Source organism: Pezoporus wallicus, unplaced genomic scaffold, assembly GCF_028554395.1.
Source record: "Pezoporus wallicus isolate ANWC-B61680 ecotype Strahan unplaced genomic scaffold, APGP_CSIRO_Pwel_v1 contig_8673, whole genome shotgun sequence".
NCBI classification, from domain to species: Eukaryota; Metazoa; Chordata; class Aves; order Psittaciformes; family Psittacidae; genus Pezoporus; species Pezoporus wallicus.
Genome location: NW_026637196.1, coordinates 918,518 through 938,957, shown reverse-complemented (window position 1 = coordinate 938,957; position 20,440 = coordinate 918,518). Strand labels below are relative to the sequence as shown.

At 41.2% G+C, this 20,440-nt stretch overlaps 1 protein-coding gene across 1 annotated transcript in view; it reads right to left on the bottom strand.

The window, feature by feature from the left end:
* LOC130596364 (cytosolic phospholipase A2 epsilon-like) overlaps positions 1-20,440 on the bottom strand; it is a 33,037-nt gene that overhangs the window by 11,089 nt on the left and 1,508 nt on the right. The window contains exons 3-13 of the mRNA XM_057403882.1: positions 12,290-12,468; positions 11,721-11,827; positions 7,993-8,129; positions 7,367-7,498; positions 6,224-6,264; positions 5,091-5,133; positions 4,616-4,673; positions 4,028-4,194; positions 3,830-3,916; positions 2,614-2,651; positions 578-725 (exon numbers count right to left, since the gene is read on the bottom strand). Coding sequence (XP_057259865.1) covers positions 578-725; positions 2,614-2,651; positions 3,830-3,916; positions 4,028-4,194; positions 4,616-4,673; positions 5,091-5,133; positions 6,224-6,264; positions 7,367-7,498; positions 7,993-8,129; positions 11,721-11,827; positions 12,290-12,468 — 1,137 coding nt within the window. The remainder of the gene's footprint in view (positions 1-577; positions 726-2,613; positions 2,652-3,829; positions 3,917-4,027; positions 4,195-4,615; positions 4,674-5,090; positions 5,134-6,223; positions 6,265-7,366; positions 7,499-7,992; positions 8,130-11,720; positions 11,828-12,289; positions 12,469-20,440) is intronic.

Genomic DNA, 20,440 nt, shown 5'->3' with positions numbered 1-20,440 from the left:
CTCCTTTGCCACTTTTTCCTTATTTCACACATCTACTACTACTGTATGAAAATCTACATCGACTCCACGATGAAACACCCTCAGTCCACAGCCAGTGTTGTTAAGCCACCTTCATCAATGCTGTTATTCTTCAGTATAATGAAGTTACTTTAAAAGAAATTATATTGATTTGAAGGAATTTTGAAATTGCAAGAAAAGGAAGATACTCTAAGAAGCACTGACATTTATCCTAAACTCTCACAAAATGATGAAATTCAAACAAGGAAAGAAATCTTTGTCACGCAATGTATTTAATACAAGGTATTTCTAAACTAAGCTAGCTATAGAATAGGGTGGCAGGGATGAACACACCTCAAATCTGACATATTCCAATTTGACAGTCATGAAGAATGCAATTTCTGCAGCTAGCGTTTCTTGCAATAACAAATCTTGTCAGCTGAAGCAAATGTACTTAAGACAAATGGACAAGCTTGTACCCGCACAACAGACACGTGGTCCATTTTGCTGATGGCTCATCTAGAAGAATACATGAAGGCACTAGAAATTCAAGATCTACGCCCTTCCACTTCACACTTACTTCACAATCCTCCAGATCCTGTTGTAGGTGAAAGACATTTTTCAGAGCACTTGCTACATATCTCTTCCTTTTTCTCAGGAAAGTCATCTCCTCTGAACATAAGTCAAACCCAAAGCGCATGTCCAGGTCTCGGTGGCATGAACAATTACTAAGATAAAAACAGGCACGTGTTTTACGTATTAACACACCCATATCAATTTTACAACTTTGATCAAAGGTAATCTACAGCGCCCTTCCCTTCAAACAGGGTGATGCAATGCGATAAGAGCAAGAGAAAATATTGTAGCTATTTTTAAGAGTAAGAAAAGTTATTTCAGTTAGTAAGCTTAGCCAGTGGTGTTATACCCTGTTATTACTCATGGATGAAGAAACAACGTATTCACAAATGGAAAAAAAAAAATAAAAATTGAAATTAATATTCTAAAAGCTAAAGAATTACAAATCTAGAAAATCTGTGCAAATAGTCAGAACTGAGTGCATTGATTCCCATTTCAGGGGGTATTTTCGCGTTCTAAATCTAAACCAAAACCCAGTTTTCAAATGTTGGCATTTCCAACGTGGTCTCGTTTTGAGCTGCTCCAGTGGGAACACATCCCCCTCTAGCGGTGATCGTCCCTGCGGAGGAAACCCATCCACCCGCCAGCCAGGCACGGGTAGCCCCATAATCCTACTCGCTGGAGGGATAACCTGGGTGGATCCAGCCCCTGAATGGATGGATGGAAATGGGTCACTGAGGTTAATGAGGCAGGATTTCACCTCCACTGCTCTGGTCTGTCTGCACTTGCACAAGTTGTCTCATGGGTCCACACTAGAAGTTGCACTGCACATCACCCCCGACTCAAAAAATTGTAAAGCATAATAATCATCAGAAAAATAGTTCATTTATATCAATTTCATAATTTAACATCATTCCTTAAAACTTCACTGTTGTAGCTTATTCCTGTAGCATTTGTGCTCTTCCACTCACTAACCTCTCTCCTCTTCCTCCCTTGTGCGCATCTGACATCAACGGGCAAGAGGTCTGCCATTGATGTCTTCAGGCCAGAGCTACCCATGGACATCCTGGCTGGCCAGCTAGCCCTGAACAGGCATTGTAAATGGCAGCGGGTTGCCTTTTCTTTCAGTGACAGAACTTCTCTCTACTACTGAGGTCATAATTTCATTGAAACCAGTAAACATTGTTATGAGATTTCTCCACTATGAGATTTGGATAAAATCAGCCAAGTGGTTACAAGATATTTGTAAATGAAGACATGCAAGGAGAATTAAGTTAGGTGGAGCGGAAATGCCAGTTTCCACTGTAAATAAAGACACAAACAAACTGCTTTTAAAGTTCTCTGGAAGAAAAATAAATAAATAAGCGGGAAGCATTTTTCCTGTCCTGGAAAAATACTGGTTTTCCCGTTGTCGTAGATCCCTTGCCTTTCTGAAATGAATAATAGAAAGCATTGAATTCAAAATGAAGCTATTTCCCCCTTTTATTTTGGGGGGCATTTAAAAAAAAAAGAAAAAAGAAAATCTTGCTCAGTTCTGTGTGTTACGTATAGCTACGGGTAATCTGATATTCATTGATGTGTGTCAATCAGCATGTCTACAGATATCGAATCACTAGCCGCATTGTCTACCTTGGTTACTACTCAATGTACAGTATAACTGGACTTAACAGAATACAAGGTGTGTCACTACTGAATATTGACAGTTAAGAAAAAATACATGTTCACAATTTCTGATCAAGATTAATGTTTACTACTGTCTCCTCTTTTTTAGTTAGCTTCTGTCTTCTTGTGAATTTCAGAGACTGACATTTATCAAAAATAATATTCTGTGGTCAGAAGGGAAGCAATAATGCTAAAGTAAATGTATGTTTGTCAACGTTTATTGATTAAAGTGAAATCTGTAATATACTATGCATGCATTTGATGTTTTATTAAAAGTAGGTTCTAGTTCTCTGATACAGTCTACTCGTGTCATTTCCATGTGGCTAAAACAGTATCAAAATCTGTAACCCAAGTCTTTAGGACTAGAAAATCTCTTACCAGCTTTGTGCTGTCACATTCAAGTCAAATCTTTTCTCCTGGAAAAAAAGAACATGTACCACAGTTTTTTAATTTTTTTTTTAGTTGTGGTTTTGTTGGGTTTTTTAGTTTTAATTTTAAAATATCTTTCTTCCCTTTCTGTCTTGGGGTCAGAGCTTGATTTAGATCCTAGCAAAGTCTGGCAACCCCAAACTTAAATGTCTGAGATCATGACCTGTATTTCCAAAAGCACTCACTTATCCTCAGTGGAACATCCCTGCTAACAGACCTCAAAATGCTTCCAGGCTATAGAAACCATTCACAATCTTGGTAAAGGAGGTTCCTGAGATTCATGCAGTAAGTCCCATTTCCCGTGTTATTCACAAGCTTTCTGCAGCATCCTGAAATAACATTTTTTATACATTTCCCGTTCTTTATGTTCTAATACAGAGCAGATCTTTGACATCCTGGACACAGTCTCACAGTGAAGAGACTGCAAATCTGCATTTGCTTCTGCCAAGACTTCATCCTGCCTTAATATTTTTATTGCAACCTTCATATTAACTGACAAAAAGCTCTCTGGTCTGAGGTATGTTTTACTGACCCTGAAATCCAATGTCCTCCTACTCCTAACTAATATTTGGATAAGATCAGCCCTAATAATCTGGATATCTGTAACAGAAATATTTTTTTATATAGTAAGGATCTTTTTCTTCTATAAATTTCATTCAAAATTGTAAAGTACATACATGTATTTCAAGCAATATTCTTATTACATTCTCTAAAATCCACATGCTATGCCTAGTATTTTCAATGTACTTTAATATATTGTCCTTTTAAGCACATGGTTTGCTAAGGGAAGGTTTACTGGCTTTTTCCTATCTTCTGTCCAAGGAGCAACTTTCCATTTGGACCCTAAGAAAAGGTCAGTGAGTCTTTGGGTAAATAGGGAGAGGTGGAGTGAAGGAATCATCATATGTTCTGACATGCTAGTTGGTCTCTGTATTCACTACTGGCACATTAGTCTTGTCCTGGCTGAACCCAGGACAAGACTAATGGAAGGACAACCTGCTTCTGGGATAAAACAGTTGGATAAACAAAGCTCCTATTTGTTAAAGGTCTGAAGAAAAAAATTCTAACATTTCTGACTCTCTTAGCATCTATCTGGGACAATATTATGGGGAATGCTTACCACTTGAGTGACCTTTTATTCCTAACATCTAGAAGTGATGCTCACCTCTGCAATGGTTGTTTGCCTTCCCATGGGCAATGAATTCAGCATCACGGCTGGGGAGCCCGTCTCTGTAGTATACTGACAGGTCCACTGGGAAAACAACATGCTTTAGGAGAAAAACAGTAATGGCTTTACCCTCTCCCCCTCCTCCCACATTCTAGACTGGTACTCATGGTCAGTTCATTATTAAGGCCAACATACAGGGTGGTAGCGCCTCTTCTTTGGCAACATGACATCTAGTGTTGGCTCTGAATACTTGATATAGTGGAACTTGGTGGGACCCGACGGGCTGGCTGCTCCATCAGGGCCCAGTGTGATATCCTGCGTTCCCTCAAAGGAGCCCTTCACAGTGAGAGAAAGCTCTTTCTCTAAAAAGGCAGAAAAAAAAGTAGTGAGAAATGTGTGTTGGCTTGATTAAAAGTGGGGTGCAGGTAGCAGAGCTGTAGATTTTGGGTCACAGCTTTGTCTAGTGGAAAAGGCTCTGAAGGAAGCACTGGCAGCAAAGGGAAAAGAGCAAAGGAGATGCTATTTTCATAAAAAAGGGACTCAGTGTTCTCGCTGTTATATAGATCTAGGATTTCATCTTTAATGCATGTATATTTACATACACCTAAGGGAGTATGAGATGCAGTCATTGAAGTCTGTAATAATCTAATTTATTTACCTGGTGTTAACTGCACTTAATGCTGTAAATACTTTTTATTCCACTAATACATTATATAAAAAAGGCATCATCTCATCTGTAATCATGCAGTTATTGGTAAATAGATAACAAAGCAATAACCTTACTTGATTTTTGCTGCATCTTCTCTGCCACTTCAACTTCCAAGCAACAAAGTTCACGACACTGTAAAAGGCAGAGAGCAGGAATCTGTGAGAAAGATCATCACAGTCCAACTTCATTACTGAGAACTGTCAATAACTCAGCTTTTGGACATGTCTAATTACCCAAAGTGCGTAATCCCCTGGAACTTTTGGGCTTTTGCCCAGTAACCACTGACTAATAAAAAGGAAAAGCTTTGGAAGTTGTAGAGCATCCTCCAGCTACAATGATACACAATTTGGACAAATGGGAAATAACGGGATGTCATCAACAAATAGGGCAATAAAACATCCCATTTTCAAAGCATATACAGAGGAAAGAGGGACGAAAGAGGGACAAAAGATAAAGAACTGATCTACTGGCTTCTGTAACCCCCACCTTCCTTCCCCCTTTATATTAAGGGGATGCTTAGAGAGAATTTCTTGGGAAAAAGACACATACCACCAGCACTCCATTGGTAGCAATGGTTTCATGAGGACCAGAACTGGGAAACAAAATGAAAAACATGGGGTTTTTTAGATGAAACAAATGCCCACGCGTCCTTGCCCAGGGTGTTTCCCTTTGTCCCCTATTAGAAGAATGACAGCCAGAGAGACCCCAGCAAGTATGCAACAAGCTCCTTTCCATGCTTGCTTGAACTGAACACTGCTCTGACGGGACTTCCCTCTGTTACAAAGCTGAGCTATGTGCATCATAGCTACTTTCTGCAGCACAATCTCATGATCATCTAAACTGGAATCTGTGGTTAGGCAGTCAAGTTCTTCACCTTACTAGAACATGTAAGTACCTGTAATTTAGCTGTAACGTGCCATAGGCCAGCATGACCATGTTGGGAAGCCCAGTTCTATTTATATGTTGGTATGCAAATACAATTAAGGCGGCACAGGACAGTGGGTACCAATCACAGGGGAAAAAGGAAAGCTTTCCAGATCTTTCAGGTGAAGCCAGGAGGTGATGTGGAGTGACCTGAATTCTGGTCTTGGCTCTTGGCTAGAATTAGGGCTGACCTTGGGCTGGTCACTTTATTTCTGCCATGCTTTGGTTACCATATGGCAGCAGAGACAAAAATACTAATTCATGTGGATGGCAGGATGACAATGCTGGACAAAAAGTTCTGCACATTGTCAGTGTGTTGGGCATAAAGAAAACAGAATTACTAGAACCAAAACAGTGCTGTAAGGGAAAATTGAAGAGTCACAGATACACTGCAAACCTAACCAAGATGGCTCAACATCAGGAGTCTGTCCAGTGCGTAAGCTGAAAGAGGCATGGAAAAATTGATAGACATGCATGCACTCACACGCAGGAAGTCTTCTGAAATGTCCACAAGTTGACAAACTTGACATTGTGGATAGAAGAGACAATGCTGGGAGGTGCACCTTCAGAAACAACTAAACTGCAGAACAAGCTGACTGGAGAGATCAGCTGGGTGTCTTTGAATGCAGTAGTGATGTAAGAGAAGCCTGACACTTTTTTTACAGAAACCCCACAAAGCGTGACTTCTAATGCTGTTTCTTTGGTTTAACACTTAATGATTTTTTTGCATTTTTAAATATAATGTGTGTGTCACTTACGCAGCCTCCAATTTGAATTCAACCTCTAGCTCCTCCGTAGCCTGAAAGCAAAACCAAGAAATTAGATGAAGTAGCTACATGATGCTTTCTCCCTTCTCTTAACCCTGATACACAATACTGAAGTAATTGCAGCGCTCAGGCTGTGATAAATATTTCAGACTGGAAGGTCTGAAACAACATCTCAAACCAAATAGTTTAATGATTCCTTCCTCAGCAATTCATTTCTCTAAGATATCATCAAAACAACCTGTACTTTTATCTCTTAGTGTGAAGGTGCTGCTGAACTTGCTGGAACTTGCTTTGTCTTCTGAATCCTACCTTCTTCTCCCAACTATTCCTGACAGTATCTTGTTTTAGCTGTCATTGCTATTAGTTTGGAAGCTAAAGGTACTTTCCAGCCATAACTGTAACATAATAAACAGAGATTGACATTATTTAGTGACTCAGTTACAGTTTTGCAACCTGTAAGCCAGGGCTGATATATATGAGCTAGTGAGTGACCTAGTTTGGGTATCAAAAACAATCGACCTATGGTATCAAGAAGGTACATGGAAGATATTTCACTGATCTCATAGGCAGATCTCAAAGGGAGTCAAAACTCTTCTTCTTATTTTATAGATAGGAAACTGAGAAACAGAGTAAATCAGTCATCCAGAGCTCCAAAACCGCACTAATTCCCATAGACAAGTCAGCAGGCTCAGTCCTAGCTGAGGTGTCAATGCAGAGGACAGCCCTGGGATACATACAGCTTTGCCTCTGGGATGAAAGTAGATATAATGAAATGAAAGTAGATGTAATCACGTGGAATGTAATTCACATGGAAAAAATATTTACAGATTATTCACCCTGCAGCAGCTATGCAGCCTTGGTGTTGCACAGAGGTAGCTCACAGTCAGATCCCTCCCCTACCTCCTGCACTGTTTCAGTCACATGCTTTATTATAATAATTTATAAAAAAACTAGGAGGAGGCACTTAGGCTGTCAAATCCAGATTTTTACCACATTTTTTGTGTTTATATTTTGAACAGAAATTCATTACTGGGATAAGTCATCCATGGCAGATTCAGAAAGCTAACCCCAAGATTTTGAATATGTTGTATAACTCTCCACTAGCTTCTTAGTTGCTTTATTTTTTGCTCTCACCTGTGGGCTGGCCTTAAAATACAGGAGCACTGTTCTTTCTATTGGAAGTTTAGCAGTATCAAAGAGGGCACAGAGGAGATGGTCATCTGGAGTAACAAAATCCTCATCATACACTGTCAGCTCCAGCACGTTCTGGGAAAAGAGAGAGAAGTGCTTTTTATAGTGCTTACATTCTGGGTATCAGTAAGTCTAGGGAAGAAGTGGTATTGGGGATGTGCTTGATAAGAAAAGTGGAGAAATTAAGAATCATCCCCCTTTGGACAAACATATTGTAAATTGAATATTCATTCTTCCCTAGTTCATTTTAATTGCTGCAATGTGAGTAGTACATTGGCTATACTTCATGATAGCTTAGTTAACTCCCAAATTCTGTATCCATCTTACACTGACTTATATGAGTCTCTAGCTACCCTAAAACTCCAATACTGAGCTCAGTTTCTGGCCCTTCTAAAGAGCTCAATTGAACAGGCATGGGAACCCAGTTGTCTCTACTGTTAAACAGTTTGAACAGTCCCTTATCACGGGCCATCTCTGAAACAGCTCCTGGGCACAGTTCAGGTCATAGATAGGACCCACCATACACAAAATCTTCAGGCTGCTTCAAGCAGACAACTTCAGCTCCTTACCTTGACCTGACTCTGGATCCTGAAGTAGAAGGTTTCGTTCCACACTGGATTGTTGGAGTTTCTCACAGTTTTAGTACGAGACTTTTCACATGTCGCAGTTGGCAGCCACAGCGATACGTAGCAATCAGCCTGGGTTACTGGGTAGGGAAAGAAGCCGAACAGTTGTTTATGTGGTAAAATCAGTGGTGCTGCGTGACACTGGGAAGGTTACTGCATGATACCAACAGCAAGTATAGTTATTTAAAGACAGAAATGCCTGAGGTGGTGTACCTTTTTTCAAGATAGCCTTCTAAGAAGGAAAAAGACCACAAGATGACTTAGAAAACGAGGTGGTTCTGTTCTTCCTTGCATGTGTTACAGACAACTGTGATGTTGCATGTAAAAGAAGAGGATAAGAATTTCCTCTTCTAATGAGCCATTTCTGCAGTTTCCCCAAGAAACATACTTTCCTGCGCTCATGTGTGCATGCACACACACGTATTAACCCTCAGTGGTATGATAAGAACCTGAGAGCCTCCTCCACCTTCTGAGAACACCTGCAAAAGGTGCCTAGCTCTTCCCTTCATCTTCTTGCTTTCAGTGATTTTCTTAATGAGGATTGTGAAAGTGGGGGTTTGTGACAGCAGCTGCAGAACTACCCCTGTTGTAGGAGACAGGAGAGGCTTCCTCCAGAAGGACCTCTTTGAATCAGATATTGTATCTTAACTGATTGCCACCTCCAGAAAGAGAGGGACCAAGTCTTTCTCTGTAAGTCCGCCAGGAAAAGGTTAGTGAAGGATATTCCATCCCATTTCTCAAAGGCACTGAAATTAAAGTGTATCTCAACTGGCTACGGCTGAAAATGGGATGTACTGTGTGCCAGGGGAATGCAGTATTTCTTCATGCAGGTTATGCAATATGCTTCATCAACTTCAAACTCTCTCTTAGTTCTTAACAATAAAATGATCCACTGTCACACAGTGCTAAAGGTAACTAACTTTGAGAATGATGTTATGAGACTTTTAAGAGAGACAAGTGATGGCAGCAGTAAATGCAAAGGGCCCTTCAGCAGCAGGTAAGGACTCTGCAGTTAGGTCGGGGGAAGAAGAGCTTGCACATTGACTTGTGGGGAAAGGCAAAAACTCGCCTGCCTGTAACAGGAGCTTGTTTTTGTCTTCTCCTTTTCTCTCCTTCTCCACCTGGCTTTGCCAGGTGTCACCCTACAGCCACTGGCTCTGTCTCAAACTGGGTGGAGGCTGTATTTTATGATGTTGAAACTGTATTTGCTCAAAAAATGCTTGCTGCTTTTCTGTCCAAGTCAGAATGAAAAACTGCTTGAGAAATTGCACAGGGCACTGAAATACATCAACTGACACCCTAATTATTGGGTTTATAACTTTCAACATTACAATACAGAACAGAAAAACATTTTTAATTCTGTCAAATTTATCCTAAAACTAAATGTGGAGAAATCAACACATTCCTGCAGAGTCAAAATCCCATATTCCTCTAATGGAAAAAGTTTGTCTGGAAAATATTCAGCAGGCCCCATTATCCCACATTTAACTGTCCTTGTCTGGAAACGTATCTTCTGTTTTAATTCACTTCTACCTACTCACCACTCTTATCTTTTTATTTCTTATCTTCCTTCCCCAAACTTTCTTGCTGTGTTAGTTGAGGGGATATTTCACCCTTTTCCTTTTTCTTTTCCTTTTCCCTTACCTTTCCTTTTCCTTTCTCCTTTCCTTTCTTTCTCCATTTTCTTTTCACTTTCCTCTTTTCTTTCCTCTCTCCTTTGATTTCCTTTCCCCAAAGGGAAGGAAAAGAGCTGTTCTGTCTTCAAGCTGACAGGTGGCAACAACAGAAATTGCCCCAGTACCATCCATTTCTCCCAAATAGAGGGCATGACAGGACTCTGAGAATCATGATTCCCAGGGATGTCTCTTCACTTCAGGCATTTGGGCTGCTTTATCTATACTACAGCCCTTTGCCTCCCGCTCTCTTGACACCCATGCCCACTTTGCATTAAGGTTTGGAAGACATACCTGGGTCTTTAACATTCTCGTGGGTACATATCAACAATAAGCAGCATCAAAACTCCACAGTTTAAGAAGGATGTGAAGGTCCTTGGATTCATCCAGAGGAGGGGAACAAAGCTGGTGAAAGGGCTGGAAAGCATGTTCTATGCAAACTGGCTGAGGTCTCTGTTCCAGATCTGTCATCATAGTTTGTGCCTTTCTACAGCTTATTTTGTTACTCTTTCCTCAAGTGTCAGAGACTTTTGCAGAGGATCTAATGAATATCTCCCCCTCAGAGAACTGTACAAGCATCCATTTGATTTTGTGTGACGTTTGTTTTGTTTATTGTCTGTTGTGGGGATCTTTTTGGCTTGGGGGTTTTTGGTTTTGTTTCTTTTTTTCTTAGTCTGGGAAATTCTATGCAGATAAGAACACTCTGAAGTATTTTGAAACTGCAAAAATAGGTATTCAAACATGTTTGGTGATCTTAGAACTAATGATACTCATTTTAAAATGTTTCAAATGTAACTGTACGAAATTGTGGAGACTGCATGACTTCAGGTTTATCATTGGAGATCAATGAGTGTTGGCTGTTTGGCTGGCAAAGTACTCTATTGTACTGATGTGATTCATCAATCTTGTATCTCGACTGTACTTTGAGATACAAAACATATCAACCAATCCTTAATTATATGAATAGATGTAGGAAAACTAGTCAGCTGTGTATTTAATGCAAAATATTGCCTCAGTTCTGCTTGCACAATCTCTTTCTACAACCTAGTTATTTGTGATTTTGCCTTGCTGCCTGACACAGAGATCTGTGATGAGTCCTTGATGAAACCTTTCTGTGTGATTGCATCATCACATGCATGCCACAGCCATGGTCCGGGAGGGAAGTGTGGATGCAGAGAGTGCAACACAATGATAGGACCCAAGATATGGTCAGTATATCCTCCACTCAGAGCTGTGACGCTGCAAAGTCTTCTGATACACCTTCCAGGAAAATGTGAGACAACCACAGGGTAAGATGGGAATGGTACTGCATGGTAAATCCAGAACTGTCCTCTTTCAGAACATATTCCCTGGCTGTTCCTGTGCAAGAGACCATACTGACTATTGCTGCCACTCACAGTGACAGAGAATCAGGAGAGTCAGCAGGGTTACACCATTTCCATTCCACATTCATCCTAGAGCTACTTTCCGCATCTTTTCACAGATGGTCACATAGCTATATTGATTCAAACTAAACAGTTAACTTGTCTATCTTGTGTGACATGTGTCAGCTTTTTGCACATGTGGAAAGTCCATGTCCTTTAACAAAACAGTGGCATTTTCCTTTCCTGCTCACTCACTTCCCACCACTTCCCTGCTGTGTGACTCACATTCCTGCACAACTGCAAGGCTGCTGCATGACCATTAGAAGGGACAAGACATCCAGCTCTCAGTCAGCACATTTTTGACAGTATTTTCAGGGTAGTTAAGAATGACATTACCAATTACAATGATTTTAGAAATTTTTTCTTGTCCATTTCAACCATGTCAGGATAAAATTTTGGGGGGAGATGAAAGTTTGCTCCTCCCAGCAAGCAGCAAGGACTGACCTGGTTTGTATCAGTTAGTTTACATAAACACTGGATAAATTCAGAAACACCTGGAAAAGTTTGCTATACAATTATAGAGGGAAACTTGTTGTCTGTACCCTGAGATACCACTAAGAATGGAGATACTTACAGGTGTCCACTCGCTGGACATTTCTCATCCGTATGATCCTTACGGTCAGCAGGTAGCAGGGAGAGGATTCTATCTGGAGAATGGTACAAAACAGAGTATGGATAAACCTTCAGTGGGTAAAAGTATCAAATGTGCAAATTAACAGAGTGCTACAAACCAATAATACAGTTGGTAAAAATTGTGTCAGCCATCTCACAGTATTTCTGCAATGAAAACCTGCAACATAAGCTTCTGCAATCAAGGAAGTTTTGTTTTAACATTTCACAAATTTCACTCTCTATTTGCAGTGCCACTCTGAGATTGCTCATCATAGGAGAAAAGAAAGGGATAAATCCTTGTCAGCTGACGCTGCCTGTGAGACCCTTGCAAAACCCTTTGCTCTGGAATTGCGGAGTTCAGCTCTACTCTACAGTATAGCTACAGTAAGTCCCTTGGATAAAGTAAATGCACTGGTGAACTCCATGATGGAGTTGTCAAAATACCAGCAGTCTTACTAAAAGTTACAGTCAATCACCTCAGCAACCAACCATGAGGTCCCATCACATTGAGAAGAGCGCTATGGAGAATACCTGTTGTCACTGACTCTCATGGGATAAACCTGAAGTACTGCTCTCTGAGAGGTGGTTTTGCCTTCTGCTTCAAAACCATAGATCTCTCTGGTTTTCTCTTTACAGTTGCACAGGAAAAACAGTAGCAATAATCTGAGCTCTTGTAAATCACAATGATGAGATAAACCAATGGCTGAGAACTGTTTCCAGAGGGTTTAAGGGGTAAAGAATTAGGTATGGATTGCCTTTGGGGAAAAATGAAGTTCAATAACCTCCTCCAAAACCCCCTTAAGATTGAAAGTGCTTAACTTCTTTTGGTCCCATTGAATACCTCAGCCATAAACTTCTGTGAAACAAGTCTCCCCCGATTTCATGACTATGAGGACCTCTTCTTGGTTTTTATTAGAGGATAAGGTGATTTCCTTCTTCTAAGGAAGGTGATTTCCTGCTGGCACGTTCCATAAAGCTGTCTCCAGCTCAGACCTAACTGCAAAAGACTGCTCTGCCAAAGCCAATAAACAAATCAGCATTTCCTGTGGCTGTGACACATGGTCATTTCCTCACACTCCTAGAAACATTTCCACCTGCATAAATGGTTAGAGCAGAGCCCTCCAAATCATTGTTTTTTGACAACTGCTATTTTTATCAACTGATTTCCTCTCATTTAGGAGCATCCTTCTATTTCTATAGTACTTCAGAGACTTCCTAGAACGTCTATAAACAAGTAGACAAAATAGATGTTAAGGCAGATAAAAAGAAGCTGGAGGAACATCGCTCAAAACAATATGTGCAATGTTGCCAATTATTTTAAGATAACAGAGCAAAAAGATCTTACTTTCAGATGGGAAGCCAATTAGGCCTCCTTTGTCACAACAAATTACTTTTTCAATGTACATTTAAAATCCTCTCTTCTCTCTGCTAGGACATAGTGTTATGTTAAAATGTTTTTGCTGAGATCTTAAACAGGGTTAGTGCTTTCACCCCTCCTGTGCGTGCATCCAGAATCCCTTGGTTTCTTCCTTGATTTAGTATTTCTTCATGAAATTAATCCTCAGCAATCCACCCACCTTTTATTTCAAGTATTCTTAAAGGAGAAAAAGCCTAAGAGAAGCTGCAAAATTTACAAACAGCAACTGATGGAGGGTATGCCCTCAGAGCTACCCCGCACAAGGACACTGGTTCACATTTCAGAAACAGTATAGCCATATTAATGAAGTTCTCCACCCAGTTAATTAACCCTTCTTGTCAGGTAATTAACAAAGGTGGATCACCACATTCACATGTTAGGAATGAGCTTGGGCACCTCAGCATATGCCCTAGAAGGCAGAAACTCATTGTTCAATAGGATCTCCATAAACATGGGGCAATCCTTGCCGCCATTTATCTCTAGAGATTGTGCAAGGCACTGCCAGCTCCTGGATCAGCTCCAGCTAAGCTTCCTCAGGCAAATGGCATTGCTTGAGTTAGAACGAAGGATTCTGTATTTGCAAAGCAGTTTGAGGTTCTTAAATAGGAGACATTAAGGAAATAGAGCAGGTTGGGATTTTTTAATGATTATTACACAGTTTCTGGCATCTGATCCCCTGTCTCCTGGTTGCCATGTAATGACTTTCTAATATGTTAGCCAAATTTTTCCAACTGGCATAGGGAAATCAATTCTCAGAGATGCAGGTTTCATGAAAAGCCTTACTGAAGTGTCACAATAAAAAATATATCAGTAGCTTCACAGAAGCTACAGATATCAGGACCAGTGCTTGCAATGGGGGAGAGGCAGATGCCACCAGCCAGTTACCTGAGAAAGAGGCAGCATCCAGGCATTACCCGTCCTGGCAGCCCTGGTACCTGCTGGTGGGAGTAGAAAAGACAACAGAGAAAGCAGAAATCACCCCATGATCAGGCCTTGCTAGTTCTACTGCTCCCAGGAGGATTTGCTATTTTAGTTATCTCCAGTAACATATTAAACAAAAGAAATGTATTTAAATAGCAACTGTGACAACCGTAACGTGATGTACTAGGGTCTAGTTATACAAAGAAACTGGCAGCTATTCATGCATAAAACAAAGGATAGAAGTTCTGCTGCTGTGATTACTTAAAAACTACTATGATGTCTTTAACAGAAAAAGGGCTGCTGTTATGTCATGATATTCCATATATGGAGGGATTCCCATCATATCCTTGAGTGGTGGAAGACCCCAAGCAGTATTGTGCCCTGGGGCTAACAAGGACATACTACAACCGTTCAGCACCATCACATCGTAGCTTTGCTTCTGATAAAATCAAGTCTGATGTAGTCACTCTGTGACTGTTTCACTGATTGTCAATCTGTCAGCTTGCCTTCAGCTCGGTGTTTCCCAAATTGTATTGATGCGTGCTTCCTGCACACATGCGTGTAGGACAGCTGCATGCAACATAGCACACTGTGATGCCAGAGCATGAAAAGGGTGTATTCTGCTAGTGTCTCTGTACTCCCAGGGAGATGAAGCTTTACTGAGATTTTCCAAAGAGCTCCATAAAACACAGAGCAAACGTCATATTCTCTTCTTCCATGTTTGCACCAATTCCATAAAAAAGAATAACATGGTATGATACTTGGCACCAAGTTCCTGTGTTTGTGGAAGTAAAGGACTCCTCTGTCACGTGAATGATTCCAACTTTCTCCCCGCTGGATGAGTAAGAATTCAAAACAAGAAATTTCTCTGTTGTGAGCACTCTGGTGATGCAGGCTGGCTGCATTCCTGGCAGATTTGTGCCTCCATAGGTCTATCCCAACTCTTTTTAAAGTCACACTTGTATTCAGATGTAGGTATGCATGGAATGCATCTACATTGAGAAGCACTGCTGTAAATTACTTCACTAGTTTAGCTGTATAATACATCCTGTCACATAACAAGTGGCTATGGAGCTCCAGAATGACAGTTCTCCTTAATGAGACAAAAACCCATGAGACCAGAAGATGGATATTCTTCATAACCTTTTTTTACTTGCCTTTCTCTCAATACCTCTCTTCAGTCTCTAGGCTTCTTTATCTAACAGACTCTTCCACTATGAGCTACTGCTAGCATCATCTTCCCAGACTGTGATATCAATGGTACGGACATTCACTACTCCACCATGTCTACTGAAGACCAATCCAGTTTCGTAATTCCACAACAGTACAGTCAAACGAGTGCTGGGTCAATGCATACTTTGTTTTTCAGTGAAAGCTCTTTGTTTTACCATAGATTTTCAATCAGGTAGCAGAATGTTGTAGCTGCCTTCCCAAAACAGAGAGCAGTCATCCAACAGCACTGATTCAGAGAGAATTTACACTTGAATCTCCAAGGGCAGCCAATACATTCCAGGTCCCAATTGCTGCTCTTTTTAGATTGCTATTTATTCAAAGAAATCATAAACTAATAGAAAAGTAATTCAGAGATCCTGAAATTCATCTTCAGTGTATGTGATGAAAACCGTATCATTACCAAAACCCAGTTGTCATCCAAGCACATGCTTGGCTGTTGCTTCTCTACCTGAAATGCAGAATGCCTTCCATGTGGTCTTGTGAGGAGGTGGCCTTTGTCATGCGGCATGAAAAAGTTTGATTTGGAAGCAGAGAAAATGTTGTGCCACAGTGTGCTGGTACTATCACCTATTTCAGGGCAACCACACTGCATGCTATCCCACAAGCCATCCTGCAAAGACCAGTAGAGGTTTAAAAACACCTTGAGGACAATCAATTTGCTTTTTCAGCTGTTGAAAAAGGCCATTTCTGCAGACCAACCTGAAAATATTTGTGGTATCTCTGAAAACCACGAAAAGAGCTTCCTCTCCACCTGCACATTTTTTCTGCAGTCACCCAACAATAATGCCTCTATCCATTTCTATGTCATCTACTGGCACAGCAGCCTTTCCTGGCAAAGACAGCTTCTCTGCCTTGACTAAGGTCTCCCAGCATTCCTGGCCTGGAGAAGCATTCTGCTGTGATGAAATCACTCACAGGATATTACCAGGGCACTCCTTCCTTCATCTCCAGGTGCCAATTTAACTAGATGGTAGCCAGGGACCAAATCAAACTAAAATGCTTTGCTGCTGACAGTGTATCCAGAACTAGTGGTGTCTGAAGACGTGCCCTTCTTGAGCTGTCTGAGAGTCAGGATTCCTCACAGAATGCATCCGTGGTTTTCCTACACTGTAATTGAGATGCTTCAGGCTGTGAACACCACTCAGCCAAGTCCTGTCCCAGCCTAGTAAAGCCTATCTCCCACTGCTGTGGGATGGGCCAGTGAACCCCACTGTGGCACACTGCTTGGGCTGAGCACAGTTGGCTGCGGCATTTACCCATGTTCCTGAAGCTCTTCCTCATTCTTGACAGATGCTTTTCCACACTGGAAAAGCAGCCACTCTAATTGCTTTCTTCCTCTCTCTTCTCCAGGCCCTTGGGGCTCTGGCACCTCCATCAAGGGCTGAGGAGCTACACGGGGCATGGTGGGTGCTGAGGACCACTGCTGCCATGGGCTGCTTTTCACAAGCCATGTGTTTCACAGGTTTTATTAGTAACATAACTTCTAATCAGACCGCTTTTTCACCAGAATTAGCAGAAGTCTTGGTTGAGTATCAGTAAATTCAAAACTCCACAGCTGGATGGAAACATTCCTTTCAAGCATATGGCCACAGTAACCCTGGTTTCAGCAGGGAAAATATAACTGTGTCCACAGGAGCCTGACAGCTATGTGCAAAGGCCACAAGTGTTGTGTCCTTCAGATCATTACCTTGTCATACATGTGTCCATTATGGCACTCTGAACACTTTTGAGGAATAAGGCTGTACATGACACTGTGCTTGAAACATGTTTACAAAAAGCAGAATTTCGAGCATTAATCAACACAACATAGATACTCTCAGTACACAAGGATCCCGGCTTTTGCAGAGGTGCATTATTTGACTGATAACTCAGGCTAATTGCATGGCCTTTTTAGTACTGTTAACACTGTACTCCATCTTTTAATGTTTCCAGACGTTTAACAACTGGAATTTTTCTGATTTTGAAAAGTAAGTCCATTTGAAAACACAAAACATCCAATTTCATGTTCAAAATAATTTCCATATGCAGAACTGCAGCTAGGGGAATTGGATAGTCTATGCATGAGAAGACAGAGCCCTTTTATACTGGTTTGTCCTAAAACAACAGAACAGATATGAGAGAAAGAAGCTGATCATTAACCATCTGAGGGTTGAGATCCATCATACCTAATTTCAGATAGCTGTAAAACAGGTGTTTTCATCTGACAGCTGCTAGGCATTTCTGGAGTCTCATCCTAAGCTAGACATTACCGCAGGACATGCATCATCCTCTGAAAAATCCCTATGTCCAGCTACTGATTCTCGAGGAAATCTAAAGGTCTACCTCAGTTTTACATTTTGATGCCAAATATGGATAAGACAAACCATGTTTCAAAGTTTTGAGCTTATGGGAAGCAGTGTCTTTTGAACAGAGGACAGCAAGTTTCATTTTGAAGTGGGAGGCTGGAGTGTGTTATTTCAGCAGTCTGCTTTTTGGGCATCCCCGTACCACCACTCACAGGGTGACAGGGGAAGACCTGGGCTCAGAACAGCTTCTGCAGTGAGCAGAGCTGCTTCTGGTGCCATGCTCCTGCAAACACCATGATGCTGGATGTAGCTCAGGAGTGGTTTTCTCCTGCCTTTCCAGTTGCTGCTGTTGCAGCCTGGGCTGGAGCTGCTCCTGCATCGGGCCCTTATGAGATACAGGGACCCCATAAATGGCACCAGTGGGGACCCAGCCCTCCTGCTTGTCTCTGCTTTTGGTCCACATGATGGAGTCCAACCTGTGCCAGAGGCAGCAGCTGCAACCTCTTCCTAATCTCTCCATGCAGTGTGGCAGCACCCCACTCTTCCCATGATCTCAGGAGCTGCTTCCAGCTCCCAAAACCCAGCAGAACCCAGGACTCCTGCTTTACACAAGGGTGAGAATTTAACTTGCCTGCGCCTCTTCTGTTAAAGGGCTGCTGTTTTCCTAGCTGCACAAGCCCTGCAAGAACAAGGAGCCCTTGCCAGGCAGGGAAATGAGAAACCACTTGACCTGAGGTATGAGGCATCTTATGCTTGTTAAGAAATGGCTAATGCTGAATTCAGAACTATGCATCCATTTTTCCCCTCCCCTTCCCTCACAGTAATTATTGTATGAGACTTGCTGCAGTCCTTAAATATTTTAATATAAGCACTGAGGTCTGAAATACCAGAGCTGGCTCTGCCTAATACTTTAACATGGGGAAAAATACCAGCCAAGTCCTGAATAACACAGATTTCTTAATGCAGATAAAAATCAGCATGTTGGTGTAAAGGCACAGGTAGTACCTGGGGTATACTGTGGTATCTTTCTAAGAGATGATCCGTCTTAGCAGACAAAGAACCCCATATTTAAGGCTTCTGGTAGTTTCAGTGGTGAAATATTTACGCTTGAGAAAAACTGAGCAGAAGATGAAAGCATCTATGCATCCTTCACATAAACACATGATATGCTGCAGTAATCAAGTCATAATCACGCAAGTGCATGGTCTAGAATGCTGTTCTGATCACAGAAATTAGAACAGTGCCTATGCAACCAGATGCAAGAACAACTCAGGGGTTTGAATCTTTTTGCTTTCTCTCGTCATGATTTGGTGTTCCTTACCCCTTGTAAGGAGCAGACAGGATACCAAAGACTGATCAGTTCACTGGGTTTTGGCCTGTTTTTACCAAAATTTTCACAAAATCTTTCATCCTATACACGGTCCAGAATTTTTGTACCACCACAGGCTGGAGATACCAGACATGTTAAGCTAAATATTTGCAAGAGGAAATGTCACAAAGACCAAAGCCTGATAGAATATATCCTGAGAAAATACAACATAATCTTATAATGCCAATGATATTTTTTCAATATAAAAATTCTAATACTGTGCAAACACAAAAGATAAACTTCAAAGAGTGTATGTGAAAAAGTAAAAATACTGTAAATGTGAATGAAAATTTCTTTCAATTACTCAGTGCCTAAATTGTACCAGGAATACCTGGTAACTAGGTTATCGCAAAGCTCACCTGTCTCCCTGTTTACAGTATTACTTGAACTTGCAGACAAAGCTCCTTTTCATTTTGTTCAATATGTCTGTGTAGATAATGCAGATAATGGAAATATTCATAGAATTATCTGCATCAGCAGCAGATACTTCCTGGGACAACACTGTTATATGAGTCACATTTAAACTTCTCTAATCCTGACAGGTAGGAAGCAATGCCTGTACTTACTGCACAGATAGCAAAACAGCCAACTGACAACCCCTACCAAAATCAGTAATTTCTAACAAAAATAAGCCCATGACTGATCTTCAAACACAAGAAATAGCTTTAGAATATTCGAGCATCACTCTGTTCACAAAATACATCATTACAGGTGTACTTTCTGATGGAACACGAAAGTGGTGAAAAATCAGGGTTCAGTAATCCAGGACACACGCACACCCTAAATTGTTAGAATAGATGTTGTACTGCCAAAGCCATTACAGCAGGACAAGCATTGCTATTACTTTCGGCCTTTCAGTCACAAAAAATACTGTGGAACAGAAAGCTCACCAAGGAATTTCTCTTACAAGTAAGCAAGGGATTAAACCAGTCGGTATTCTGCATGCTCCCAATAAAAGGTAACAGAGAAATACAGCAAACAATTCTGAAATTCATAAAGGTGGAATAAAATGATCCTAAAAATAAACTTAAGGGTGTAGCACTTTAACTGCTGCCATCATTACTTATCTACCTGAGCCTTCTCCTCTCTTGAGCAAAGCAAAACCATCACTCCCTCTTTGAATGTGTGCTGGTTTTGGCTGGGATAGAGTTAATTTTCTTCATAGTAGGTAGGATGGGGCAATGTTTTTGATTTGTGCTGAAAACAGTGTTGTTAACACAGGGATGTTTTACTGTTGAGCAGTGACCACACAGAGTCAAGGCCTTTTCTGCCTCTCACACCACCCTGCAGCAAGTAGGCTGGGGGTGCATGGGAGCTGGGAGGCGATAGCCTGGACAGCTGACCCCAGATGACCATTTGCTTGCATGGGTGGCTTTTGCTTTACCTATTAAACTGTCTTTGTCTCAACTCATGAGTTTTTGAACTTTTACTTTACTACCTCACTGGGGGGAGAAAGT